General features: G+C 36.1%; 1 protein-coding gene across 3 annotated transcripts in view; it reads right to left on the bottom strand.

Annotated features, from left to right (window-relative positions):
- Positions 1–3,314: 3,314 nt before the first annotated feature.
- The window catches only part of NXPH1 (neurexophilin 1), a 137,968-nt gene continuing 126,529 nt past the window's right edge, over positions 3,315–14,753 (bottom strand). For all 3 annotated transcript variants that reach the window (XM_066553871.1, XM_066553863.1, XM_066553878.1), the window contains exon 3: positions 3,315–5,264. In XM_066553871.1, coding sequence (XP_066409968.1) covers positions 4,503–5,264 — 762 coding nt within the window. In that variant the 3' untranslated portion in view covers positions 3,315–4,502. The remainder of the gene's footprint in view (positions 5,265–14,753) is intronic.

Here is a 14,753-nt window from a genome sequence, read left to right as displayed (position 1 = left end):
GGGCCAAAAGTGCTTGTATTTCTTTCAGGTGTGTATGTATGAGATTTTAAAAGTACTTTTTTTGAGAACTGTGTATATTTAACAAAAAATTATAAAAAGTATGCTTCAAATTTATAAGTACATGCTTCACAAGAACTCTGCAGTACACTGTCTTGGAAATTAGGAGTTCTTGGCATCCAAAACTTGGCATTCCCAAATAAGTATTGTATACATTATATATTATGCAGCTCCTAGCACAATAGATCCTTGATGCAGCCATTTGAGGTCTCTGGCAGTCCTAAGACATGCAGGTAAGTACAAATCACTGGAGAAAAGCTGCTCTTCCTTTACTAGATGCAGTCAGACTCAATTTTACTACCTCTGCCATGGAAGGACAATAGAAGGTCCCACAAGATGCCAAGACTGAGGTTCATCATCTTCTGTTGAAGAATAATTTTTCAGATCAGTTGTCTATGCTTTAGGCTGGCTTTACTGTAAGCTCAGCAGATATTTTTAAACCCATTTTCTTCCACAATTCTCTAAAACATGATTTTCAGAGTAGCTTATGATATTCTACTAGAATTGCAATTTACAAGACAGAGTTCAAAGCTCATGATGCCATGATTCAATCATAGTAAAACTGCCCTCTGACAAAATGACTTGAATAGTGCTATTAAAATTTCTGTGCTAACATGTAACACTACAAAACTTTCATTCTGCTCTCCTATAAATGGAGTTTGAATATTTCTAAGTTTGCTGTAAATTATTACAGTAATTTTTAATGTTTTCTGACATCATTATTTTTTAAGTAAGAGCAAACTTTGAAAAAGAATATCTGTGTAAAGATGAATTTATTAGTTTGCTTACTATCAGTGTAAGAGGAAGAAGGGAGAAAGGGATAAAATTTTACAAGTGATTTCGTAGGGAGAGAAGATAATATATTTTCTGCCCCAGGCTGAAATAGTTTGATAAAATTAACAAGTGAAAGCCTTACAGGTCACCACCACTGCTTAGAACTTTGATCAGAGATTTTTGCAGATTTTTTGCAAACTACCCATTTCCTAGATGTTGGACTCCTTTTTTCAAAAGCACAGCAACTGACACATAAATAATATCACCAATCCATGCAGGGCAATTTTAATATACTGATACTTGCTCAAGTGCATGATCCATGTATTTTTCCACCAGAAATAATTGGTTCCATTAAAATATCTCAATCTGTGGTTCTCTCTGAAGTGAAAATAAAAGCCAAAGCGTGATTTAAAAGGTAAAAAAAAAAAAAAAGGTGAACAGAAACAGTCTCTTCACTTCTTAAAAATAAGTAACTTAATCTTCTTTAATCCTAAAAATATACCTTTAGAGATATACATCTTTATTACTCCTAGAATTAGTGAGTTATAGTGTGGCAATATTTGCCTGGCCTAGCACTCCATTAAGGCATTTTTCCTGTGCAAGACCCAGACACTCATACATACATTGTTTAGCTGACTTAACACATTCATGTTCATTAAAATCCTTTTCCAAATGACAAAACCAAAAACATTCTTTAACAAAGTTAGTAAACACAAAATATTTCCCAAAAAGATTGAATGAAATGCAATGAACTAGCACCTAAGTAATACATTATCTGTTCTGGTATTAGATCACTGTTTCACAACTCAATCACCAAAAGAACTCTTTCAAGTTCAAACTCAACAATGCTTATGAAGAACAGCAAATTCTTCAAAGGCTTAAGACTAATTAATAGTATGAATGACTGTGACAGAGGCAGATAAAATACCAACAACCACAATTAATAGGATCAAACATTGCATGTTGAATAGTTCCTTTTTGTATGGATGCTACCTGAAAAGTGGACAAATATTTAAATATGAATAGAATGTATATGTTTCATATATTTATGAGAAGTTTTAGAAAATATAGAAAATAATGAGACTGTACCAGCAATAGTATTTCACATCAATTTTCCAGGAATATAAATGAACCATATAATGCTCAATTGTAATACGGATTGCTAAGATTTTTAATCATATTTAACACTGGAGTTCTATATACTATTAAATGGAAATTTATATTAAAATCAATAGCAAAATTCCCATTGATTTAATAGACCCAAGATCTAACTATTGGCAACAACACAAATTAATTTATGGTTTATACTAATAACAATTACTTTTAATAGAGCACAAGGGGCAAACACTACCAGTTTAATCACGATCCCTGTTAAAAGAAAAAAAAAATTGTGTCATCATATTCCTGAATGAGATCAGAATATGGACTACAGAGTTTGGAAAATTTCTTTCTCCAAATCTAGAAATGGTCTGGGGTCATAATTTTGTCCTGGAAATGTCATACATAATGAGGAAATTCCCACAAGCATATCTATTCAAAGAAGCCAAAGCAGTAAAAATATGAAAGCCTCCTACTAGTACATCAGTGGGAAAACATTTACTTTCAATAACATTATCCATTTTCTTTGTTCCATTCTCATGTTCTGCAAATTTCAGCAAAAGAGGTCCTCAACTGGTAGTTGTTTTAAACTTTTCTGTTCTTGAAACACTAGTAGAGTGTTTATTGGGATTTTGGAGAAGCTGGTTATAATGCTGCACATAGTTGGAAGCTGACCTGCATTTGCACCTGTGACCCAACAGCACAGAACATGGGGGCAAGGACGGAAGGGGAAAGAAAACATTTCCAGGAATGATAATTCTGAAAGATATGATATGAAATACTGAGGTCTTTGGGCAGCCTTCTTTTAGGCAAGGACTTCTTGCAGTTGCTGGTTTTCTGGATGTTGGGGGTAAAGTATGCCACTATCCACAAAATATATATATATATATATATATATATATAAAAGCTATGAGCTTTTTCTTACAGGAAGAAAATTCCCTAGTACCATAAAAAGGGATCTCTTCATTCCATAGAGATCAGGACCTCACAGGAGGCTAGAATTAAGGCAAAGACAGGCCTTTGTACATAGAGAGTGGCTCTATGTTTTCCCACTTTTAAACTATAATGACTCATTTTCAGCAAAGCCCTGCACCTATAATTTCTTATTGGAGTGGGGGCTTCTGCTTGAACCAGCAAGACTTTCAGTAATAAGATCTTCTTGCTAGGAAAGGGCTCCAGAAAGTTTTATGTATTCAACATATATATGTATTTGCACACACTCACACACACATGTACTTATACACACACAAATATGCACACACACAAATTCATAAATAGATGTCTATATATGTACATATGCAAAGGGACAATATTGAAAATCATATTAGACTTGGAGTATTACCCGCTTGTCAGAACTATTTAAACTACTATCTACACAGTACATATTGAAACTCAACTTTAAGATTTTTTATTTTTATGTACAGTTCATTTTTTTTCCTCTGGAAATAAAATATCTAAATACAGACAGACTGTAATGTTGTATATGTATAGCTTTCAACAATACTTTAGCTGAATAAATGCTTTGTACATAGTTCTGTCTTTTAATGGAGTTTACAGCTACATTGATAAAATGGATTCCTCATTTCCTTGATTGTTTTAAACAATAACAAGCAGAGAGACAATTACAAGTTAATATTAATAAGCAGCTCAAATAACACTGGTTAAATTATGTACAATACAAACCATTCATACAAATGAAGACTAGGATATTGAATTTGTTACAATATTTTGTAATAAAGATAAGACAGCCACTTATAACTTACATGTTCTCCGCCAGGCATTTTCCTTCTTAGAGATCAATTCCAGTTTTTAAGTAGTTTAGCTGGCCTAAACTCAAACAAGTTTAAAGAATCAGAGCTTAAAGAGTCAGAGAAACATTAAACCAGAATGTCTGCTCACATGTAAATTCCAAATGTTTGCCCATCTTTACTAGAAACGGGCTTGCTCCATGGAAAAAGAGCCACCAACACCACCTTGAATGTGCCTACTGTGTGCTGGGAAAAGTCACAACACTTTGCCGTGTTCATATAATACAGAATACTGAACTCTAAACACACTTTTTCCCATTTTAACAAGTACTTATTCCTACAGTATTATTTACCAGTACAGCTGCTCCAAGCAGTAGAATGCATGAGTGGGGATTATTGATTGGCATGTACTCAAAGGACTTTCAAGGAGATTTCCATAACAGTCTGCCTTAGAAACCTTGTACTGTCTAGTTAATCCATTTTGCTTGATGATAGGTTATGCTGAATCCTTAGATATCAGACAATGAAAGATTTCTTAACAGGAATCTCAATAACGTGAGCTGAAAAGCGTGTGTGTGTGTTTCTGTGTATATGTATGGTTTTATTTCAAATCCATAGTGATTTACACCTAGATGGATACATGGAGCTGACTGGGCAAAAATTACATTAGATTGTTTTCCACTAACATATTTGCAGCCATTTGACATCAGCAGCAGCAGGTAGACACATTCCAGGCAATAGATGTGGCCTTCCTCCTTGAGGTTACAGCCCTGTTATTCGACCTCTTTTATTCCCCAGGCTTCAGTCTCAGACACAAGTTGGTCCTCACCCTGAAGGGAAGTAGGGTGTGTCACTGTGGTAGTTGTAATCAGGACACACCTTCTGTACTAGTTTATAATCTGTACTATAAAAGGAAATGTAAATACAGATTACTTTAAAGGGCTTGGAGCAGAGCCATGACACATGGCTCTGGGTCTGCTCCTGATAACAGGTTTTTGAAGGGTCATAGTTGCAAAGTGTATTCTTGGTAGCCTTGTCAACCTTTTCGTACTCGATTCGACAGTTAAAGGACTTGGAATCTTTGGCATCAATCACTGTCTGTTGTGCCAAGTCAAATTCCACTATTTTTGTAGGGGGCACTAGGCTCACAGATACATTCCCTTGACCAGTGGAGTTATGCCTGAAGTAAACACTAAACGTCCCATTGCCATGGTCAACGATTTTCCCTGTTATTAACAGATTTAGCTTCACAGTCTTGATGTTGGAATGAAAATCTCCCCAGCCAAACATTTTCTTAAATTTCCCAGTCTTGACGATGGGCCGTCTCTTTGCTCTGGGCCGAGGCTCTTGCAGATCTGTGGAGTTCCTCAGCCAGTCCCAGAGATCTTGCTCAGAATAAGTTTCTGGGGCATCATATCGCAGGTCCAAATCTGTATCATTTTCCTTTCCACGAAAAGTCTGTGACAGCAGTCGGCTGATGGACAAGTCTTTGCTGCTTTCTGTCCATATGTGCTTTAGTGTGGATTTGGAGCTTCCTGATTTTAGAAGTTCTGTTTTTCCTCCATTTGTTAAATTTGCACAGGTAACCTAAAAGAGAAGGGAAGAAGAAAGAAACAATATATTGAGATATGTGATACAAACCCCATCATTTCCAACTGAGACCAAAATAACCAGATTTCTTAATCATAGAGAAATATTTTTTTGAGAAATTAAATTGTACCTCTCTACTCAGTAAACCAAAAGAGAAATGTCTGTTTTCCTATGCTTTCCAAGAAGTTATTACTCAATTCTCCTTTGCCATTTTTTTTTAATTGGCCTTCAGATTTAATCCCAGATATTCACATTATTTGTCTGTTATGATGTCTGTAAGTGATGAGTGCATGACAAAAACTGAGTTACACAGTCTTGTCATCCTTCAGGCTGTATGTGGCATCTCAGAGGGAAGTGTTCTCGCTTGAATGTTCACTCTGCAAGATTGCTGTGTCTTCCACCATCAGAGACACATTCATTAACTTTTGCTGCCCCTGGAGTCCACTGTCAGGGTGCTGTCTTGGTGGTGCCAGCCTGACCATGCTTGGAGTCCATGTCATTATGAATCTAATAATAATAATACAATTTCCCTATTCCTTTTATGAATACTCATTGGTCTATGTTCTTGACTGGGATCTTCAGTCACAACTATAATATAAATAACAGAATAATGAAAATTTAATGAGTTTTGAGTTGACAGCTGTACATACAGTGTACTCCACATCAGTTAATGCAGGAGGAGTCACAGCCTTTTCTAACAATCCCTTATAGACCAACTACTGGTTTGCCTTGTCTGTATCTAATATGACAAGCATTTCTCCTTTCTGGCTTCACTTCTTTTTTCACCATTTCCTCCCCAAATTAAACAGAGATCTGTGTAAGACAGAAAACCTTTTGTATATTTACAAAAATAAAAAAATAGAGGCATCAATTTAAAAGCAGTAATAAAAAAGCCTGCAAAATCACATTTTAAAAGAACAGAAAATCTTGTACCAAGTTCCTACCAAATCATGTATTTCAGACATAGGCTTTCACAAAATTTACTGTCAGAGCCATTTGTCTTATTTATATTTTTTTTCTCTTTGCTTTAATTGAGTGGAAAACAGAGAACAGATGCAGGCTCGCAGCTGTCTAACATGCAGCACTGGCAGAGAGCTCTGACAGAGCATACCTGGGAGGGCTGGAATTTGTGCAGGGTGGATGGAAAAGGACTGACAACACGTGTAGTCCCATTCCCCCTAAAATTTGCACCTCACACACTGCCCAATTTTTTAACATTTGCACTGCTCTGAAGAGGCCATCAAGTTTCTTATTTCCATTTTCATGGCTACATGTGAGATTCCAAATATGCCTGTTTTATTCCTCTGTGCTCTGGCACTGATTTATGTGCTTCTATCATACTTGCAGTTATATCTTTCTCTTCACTTAAAAATGAATTGAGTGCATTTCATACCTAGAAAACCCATTGGAAACCAGAAAGTATTTAAATCATGTCCCCTCCCTACTGGTGCAACTGGAGGTATATGTCACGGAGGATATCTATCACAGCATGGCCTTTTCATTTCTTAACAATCATGAAATTGAAACACACTTTCATTAACTTCAGTAGTTTTCCAAGGTCATTTGAAGACACATAGATAAAATCAGTCTAAATTGTCTTAATACACTGATCACACAGGAGATATGCCCCCAGCCTTTTACAGCAACTAAATAGGTAAATAAATCTGTCTCATCCTACACTATACCTGCCCAATCCATTTCATGTGGGGCCAGTAGGGATAATAGATAAAATATGGATTTAATTCAGGATTTTGCCAAAGAGAAAACTTCCCCCCCTTTCAAGTGGACAGAAGGATTAAAACACAGACTAGCATTTTGATAGCCAGTTCATAGCTGCATCTTAGCAATAACACAGTAGGCCAAGAGAGAAGCTGTAATAAAATGCACTGATGGAGGGTTGATGAAGCAGCAATGAAGATGTCACAGGGAGAGAGAAAGAGACTCAGAATGTTTTTTTTTTTTCTGTGGCATATGGGGAAGGAGAGCAAAATAAGAAAAGAAATGTGGTTAAAAGGAAAAATGTGCCTGTCTAAAATGAATCTATCAACCCACAATGAATCAAAGCAGTTAGCTAGCAGAGCTAGTAAACCAGCAATCTGTACGTAGGATACAGACTGCTTACCACTCTCATTTTCTTTTCTTACAGTTTGTTTTTCCTTTGTTTTCCTCTCTTCATCTAATGATTTACATTTCATAGAATTAGACTACCAGTTCCATGTAACAATATGTAAGAGTTTAAAAACCTTGAAAATATGTTTCTCTTTTTTTCCAGATATGTGAAACTGAAGACTCAGGAGAGGGAGGAAATTTTCTGAAATGATTGATGGCTGATCCTATGCGTGGTTTTTTGAAAGCCAGCATATTTCATGGAAATGGATGATTTAGGCCATATGCATTCTATGCTGCTTCATATCCAATCTAACAGATACAACTGATTGTTATTGTCATTGATTTTGTAATACCTGAAAGATTTCTGGCTGTGCAGTTTGTCCTGAGACCTCTGTTTATGGTTTTCAATGTGGGTAACTGTTTGCATTCGTGAGTACAGGCCTGAACCTGTCCTTCCTAGTCAAGAGTCCATGTTAGCACTAAAAAGCAGCCCACAAGTGTTAATAAAAAAGCTCTAGAATTCATTGTGCTTCGCTAACATTTTCCATCCAGCTGCTTTTTCATATACTGCTAGTATACTATACACTATAGAAGTATCCTCAGAGACCCACACACCCAATAACACAGAGCATTGCTGTGCAATAGAATTTCTGCAAATGCAGCAGTTCTTCCGCATGAACTGATTCAGTTTTCTTCAATCTCTCTTTTTCCAAACACAAGGTTGCAATAATACAAGAAAGACCATGCAAAAGTATGAGGTTTTGCACTTAGTATTGTGAAGCTTAAACATAGACCTATTTTAGGGGTTCATGGAAAAAGAGACAATTTGAAGTGAGTAATAAAACATGGAGCAGCCTAAATTCTATGGTGGTTTTCTTGTCCTCTTCCTTGAGGATCCCTGCATATAATTCAGAAACTTACATACTCTATCAATTAGTTCATGCTAACCAGTTTTGTCTCCTTTTCCATAGCCAAGTGTCACTCCTAGATGAAACATTTGAAACCCAGTTTTAATGGCTCTTTTTAGGATGGAGTACATTTTCTTCATAGAAGCTCATATGGTGCTGAGGTTGGGACTTTTGACCTGGTAACACACTGATGTTCTAGCTCTGGCTGAAGAGTACAGCGCCAAGGCCTTTTCTATTTCTCTCTCAGCTTCTCAAGTGAATAGACTGGGGAGGTGCACAATGGATTGGGAATGGACACAGCTGAGCAGAGAACTTGAATTCACCAGAGATATTCCATAATATGTAGCATCATGCTTAGCAATTAAAAGAGTAGGGGGTTTAGAGGAGGTAGCCATCTTTTGTTCAGGAACTGGTTGGTCATCGTTCTACCCACTGGAGTAGGTTGCATGTTGAGTATTGCCTTTGCATCACTTGTTCTGATTTATTTTCTTCTTTTTTTCTTCTTCTTCTTCTATTTATCCTTCAGTTATTAAACTTTTCTTTATCTTGACTCCCAAGTTTTCTCGTTTTTATTGTTCCGTTCCTCTTCCCCATCCCACGGGGTTAAGGGGGAAAGTAAACAAAGAACTGTGAGGTGCTTAGCTGCTCACCAGTGTTAACCCAAAACACCACTGCAGTGCAATAAATCAGTGTTGCAAAAGGCCTGAGTAGGGGCATTTCTTCCATGACTGCATAGCCAGAAGTGGTTCTGAATGCTAGAAATGTTTGTATAGAAAAATAGTAAGGAGCAAAAACATTTAGAAGTGCTTATCTAGTGCTACAATTGTCTTTGGAAAAGCACCTATTAAGCATGGCAGACTGATATTTGGTTCTGCTCTTGTACTTTTACTGGAAAGTATGGATTTACAGTACCTAGTAAAGTTTACTGATACCAAAAAGGCACCAGGAGCTTTTGCTACTGCCTGACGACTCTTCTTCAAAAAATACTGACAATTTGTTATTCCATTTCTTCTACTTCTTCTTTGAAAAAGGAAAGACAGTGATTTCATTGGGCACAATTTCAGAGAGTATCATTAGAACACAGGAATTGATCTGTAAATAACTTTTTAATGTATTAAAATAGAATACTCCATTCATTTTGTAGCCTATGTTTTGAGGGTGATGAATTTTTTTAATGTTTTGCTTCATTAAGCATATTTTAATTAATATAGTTCTTTAATTAAAATAGTTCTTTTAGGACTCCCTAAAGGATAGGCACTTTATTTATCTCAGAAGTTTTGGAGTTTTCTTTCAAGATACTGAGCCGTGAATTCTTTGCCAAGTTAAACCTTAACATTTGGAGCAGAGAAAATGAAGTTAAAAAGGAATTTCAGGAAACCATGAAGGCCTCAATTGGTGATTTAGGTCATCTTCTCAGTGTAAAATCAACCACAGGTATATTAACATTAATTAAAGACTGATCAGGTTGAGATTTTAAAAAATATTAATTAAAAAATGTACAAAATGCATCTTGATTTCTCACTCTTTTCCTTTTATTCTGGCTCTACTACAGCTCATTACCTATAATTACAGTATTGGTTTAGAAATTATGCATTTATTTCTCAGAATACATGACTACTTCAGAGCAAATGAAAATGCAAACAAACAATCTAATACTCAAGGTGGAAAATCTCTCTCTTCAGGTAAATAACTAATCAAAAACCAAGACTGTTTTTATTGGCATAGAACTGTAAGAATTTGGCAGCACTGTGTTTGCAAATGCTCTGTATAAAAAAATTCAGAATTTCCTTTCCTTGATAAGATATCTCAGAGACAACAAAGGCAGGAGAGTACTGATGGACATTACAATCAGCTGGACCATTATCAAGGCAGGGCAGGACACAGAAAGTTGTCACTGAGTCCAGTGTCCTTATATTCATCCTGTTTATGCCATGGGTGGAGGGAAAACAAGACCAAATTTACTCTTCCATTTAGATCCATTTTTCTTCCCGCAGCTATCTACACATTGTACGAAGTTAGCAGTGGCATGGAAATATTTTATTCAGTGAATAATTTCCAGAAAAGTCAAAGTCAGTATTCTACAGGTATTTGGTAATAAAGAAACTGAGAATGCAAATTAATGGAGACATTATTATAAAGGGAGAGAGTGAAACACACTGAAGGACTTGTACCTCTTAAATGGACACTTTGGGAAAGAAGGATGAAAACAGAAAACAATATACATGGATATTTCATAGAAACAGGCCTCTCTGGTTTTTACAAACCTTTTTGCTAAACATGAAAAGAATAGGGATGTATGTTGGTCATTCAAAAAGTCTGCAAGCTCAGGTGAGACTGACAAACAGGACAGTAACCCATGATCTATAGTGTCAAATGAGAAATCAAAAGTCGCTATGCAGGATCAAACCTAAGACTCATTTAGAAAAATCATCTTATCTCCAACAGCAACTATAAGAGATGCCTGGAGAAGAGCATGCAAGTGCCTTGCAGATGCCTTTCAAGAATATGGCAAGTGTATTTTAGGTCCCTAATTTCCTTCCAGCTGTCCAATAATTCTAGTTTCCTCTGATAGATGTTGTTTCTGTGTATGTTTTCTGTTTCATCATTTCCCTTTCAATTGCACAATACTATGCTATCACATTTAGAAATCTATGAACAAATGAGATTTCTGTTTCACTAACTCTAAACAGACTGATCTTCTGTTCATTTGATCACTTTGACACTTTGCAAAATTTAATGATCATAAGATGCTTCAGCCATGAGTTCGACAGCTCTGTTTCCTCCTAGGGTTTGTTTTGAACCTGATTCCTGACACCTTCTTTGGAGAACCCTTCATGTGGAAAGTTCTGCCTCTATCCAAATTTCCCATGCTCCTCATTACTTCTCTTTGTTGCTATGCTTTAAGTATTTTTTCAACAAATACCACTGAGTGGAAAATTTGATGATTCCTAGCTCTCCCTCTCGTTGACTAGTACATGCCTCAACTATATCCATTCATAATAGTAATCAGATATTGATCTCTTTTCCAGCCCTAAAAGCCTCCTGAATCATGCAAATAATCCCTGTACAGAAGTTGTTCTATACCTATACCTTTGAATTTCCTTTTTGTCCTTCTCCACTCCCAGTTCTGTTTTTAAAATGAGAATGGTACATGGTATTCAGGATGTAGCACAACCATGGTCCTGTATGACTGCAAATATAGCCTCCCATTATTTGTTCAGTCTTTTTTCTCTACTTATTCAAAGTATTTTATTTGGGTTTGGTCATAAAAGAGCACTGAATTGATTATTGACCATTTAAAAAGAAGTTTCTGAAGTTTTTAATAATATTTTCTAAAGTAAGCACTTTGGATCATTCATTTAAGCATAAAAAATAATAATTTGTTGTCACACAAAACAGAGGGAATGTAGGTTTGGTTTTTTTTTTTTTACTAACTTTAGGTTAAGAAATTGAACTTAACACACACTGTAACTGCAATTTTTGTATAGAACATCCTTAGGAATCACAAAATTCAAGATACTTTTATTAACTCTGCTCAGCTCAGCTTTAAATTCTATATTTTTCTGGTTTTAATCTATGAGCTATCATTCTTGCTTCAAATTATCCTTGTTAAAACAAAAATGTAGCTACCTGAGCTTTCTTCATTATTCACACAACAGCAGTTATGCAAGACAAGAAGCTGATATAAATTCAGCTGACAGCAGCTGATAAAAATTCAGTGAAATTTAACATCATTGAAATCACAGTGCCTGTATCAGTTGATATCTCTTTGAGATCTGACTAAGAATCAAAGACTAATTAGAAAATTTGTACCCACAGAGAGATGAGAGTACTAATAAAACAGTAGCAACACAGCTTTGTTTGGGTGCATTATAATTCTTAACAGTTGTTATCATAAAATATTAAGATATTGGAATGGGTGTTCTGCAAAAGAAAAAAGCTAGCAAAAATTAAAATTTTGCAGGGCTTTCTACACAATGAAAGTTACCTTACAAGTAAATCTGAAAACTAGCTAGTCTCAAACAATTTTCAGGAAATGCAAAGGTTGTAAAGCACCTTAAGTATTTGGTCCCAATAAAAATCCTTAAGAATTAGAGTTTCATTTCCTCTCACTTGCATTCCTGGACTATGGGCTAGGCTGTGACACTGCCACAAGCTCTGTGAATGGTAAAAGACTGATGAAAAAATCTGATGGCCTGCCAGCTATTAGGTCCTGAATTATATCATATCCTTTGCCAGTCCAGACCATGATCTTGGGTGGGATTCACTGATCTATTCATTCACCTGGAATTCTAGGCCTATTCCATAATCAAGAGAGAAACAGAATGGATTGTGTCCTCTACTTCCATGAATGTTGATGAACTTTCCAAATTGAATAAGTACTCTTCACCTAGTCACCCAATATTAACCAAGAACAATCTGACCTAGGGTACATAACTTGCCCTGGAGACAATTCTATGGAGAGAACCCAAAGGCTGCAGGCTGACAGCAGGGCAATGAATGCTCTGTGTAAATGCCTTCTGCTATTCTCCAGTCCTGCTTGAAGTGCACTTCTCCCTGTACATCTGTAAGCATGCTGAAACTGATGAAGTTATATGGTACTCATACACCAAGGCATGCACACTTGCTAGTATTGCTCCTCCTTTTAGATATAGGAAATTCCCCATCTGGAGGAATTTCCTGTGAGAAACAGTATAGATTTGTACTATTCTGTTATCTTTTGAGTTTGATTTAATCACATGAAAGATTTTCACAAGTATTTAGAATCTGAAAAATTAGTCTTCTTGATCCTGTTTTGTTCACTAGTGACTAAGAATTGTTTGGTAAGCCGGCTTTTAAGAAGTGTTTAGTCATCTGAGACAGATAGGTACTTTAAATCAATCAGACTTAGATTGTAATTACAGAGACACTTCTTCTAGTAGCAGTGTCCTAATGGATATTTTTCTCTTCCTCCTTTTTTTTTCTCTGTTTCATTCTGCCAGCGCTGCCTTCTCCCCGTGACAGTCAGATATATAGAAAGATTTTCTTTATTCTTTCACAAACTTTCAGAGTGGAAATCAGACTCAGAATTAAACATCCAGGCTCCTCTATCTGCCTGGATAAGACTGGGACCTTTGAACCAAGAATCAAAATCACAGAACCACAACAGAAAGCAATGAAAAGCCAGCCCTACAGTTTGTTCCACCCTTTTCCTGGAAAGTAGGAGTGAAGACAGGCACTGCTATCACTGTTGTTTTCAAAGATAACTCATTTATTTCTCTCCAAACACATAGCTTTTAGAGGACAAAAAGGAAAAAAAGGAAATTATTGCCATTGTTTATTTCATTTAAGAGTTTGAAAGAATTAGGAAGTCAAAATGGAAGCCTATCTGGTCCTGCACCATGCATTCAACAATGGCTAAATGTTGATTTTATCAAGAAATGCAAAATGAGGAGAAGAACATACTATTTGTACCAGAAAATATTTTTCATTTTCAAGCCTTTGCAGATCAAAGACTTCTTAAGTTGTGGGCTACAAATTTCTTCATTTTCAATAAATATAGCTTACAAGCACTTGTCTGTTTCTGTATGAATCTTCTACCATGTGAAACACCCTACCACCTCATCTCTACTTCAGACCCTCAGAACTTTCTCATCCTGTTTTGAACGAGTCCCCTGCCAGCTTTATCTGATGCCACCCAAAATCTGGTCCAGCATGACACAACAAAACGGAGGAAGGAGGCAGGATTTTTCCTGTGGAGTTCAGGCAGGAGCTTGGTGCTTGCATGCTGAGGCAGGCAAAGCTGCAATCATCTATGGCTGGCACTAGAGGAGCTTCCTGGTTAAAGAAAATAAGGTATTGTCTGCATTACAGCTACTTCCAGAACTAGGCAGCTCCAAAGGTATAGTCAAGAAAGAGTGTAAAACTTTAGGTTTCAAGTACATAGGAAATGCATGAACTTTTCCCAATCAATTTGTGGGCCAAATCTTCACCCATCAATAACGTCAATCATAAAATTCCTAGATGAGCAGAAAGATGAAGACAGTATGATATTATGTACATTAATTTCATTTTTGTGCCCAGTTAAGACAGAATGGAAGGTGTTCAGTTTGTAAAATGTCATTTCTCTTTCAGTTTAGAAAATATTGTGCTATCACATATAAAACTCTGTGAACCGAAGGACCAATGAGTTACAATACCCTGTGAAAATCTTTGCATTAGAATTTTACAGCTTTCTGGTTTTTGCCTTAAAAGAACAGAAATCGAGCCCAAGTATTTCTGATGGCAGAGATGCAAGTGAATGTATAAAGATTTGGAAAAGGATTGAAATATAACTGTATGAAATATCCTATTAACTCTTGCCCTAAGTTTAACATTTTTGGAAATGATTTAAACTAAACTCTTGAAGCCTGCTGTCTATGTTGTCATTACAGATTTTTTACTTCAGTGGATTATGACTTTTGAAAATTCACCCCATCCCCATTCAGCA

This window comes from Molothrus aeneus, chromosome 1 (genome assembly GCF_037042795.1).
Source record: "Molothrus aeneus isolate 106 chromosome 1, BPBGC_Maene_1.0, whole genome shotgun sequence".
Taxonomy (NCBI): Eukaryota; Metazoa; Chordata; class Aves; order Passeriformes; family Icteridae; genus Molothrus; species Molothrus aeneus.
Note: the sequence above shows the minus strand (reverse complement) of the source record. Positions and strands in the feature narration are given on the sequence as shown.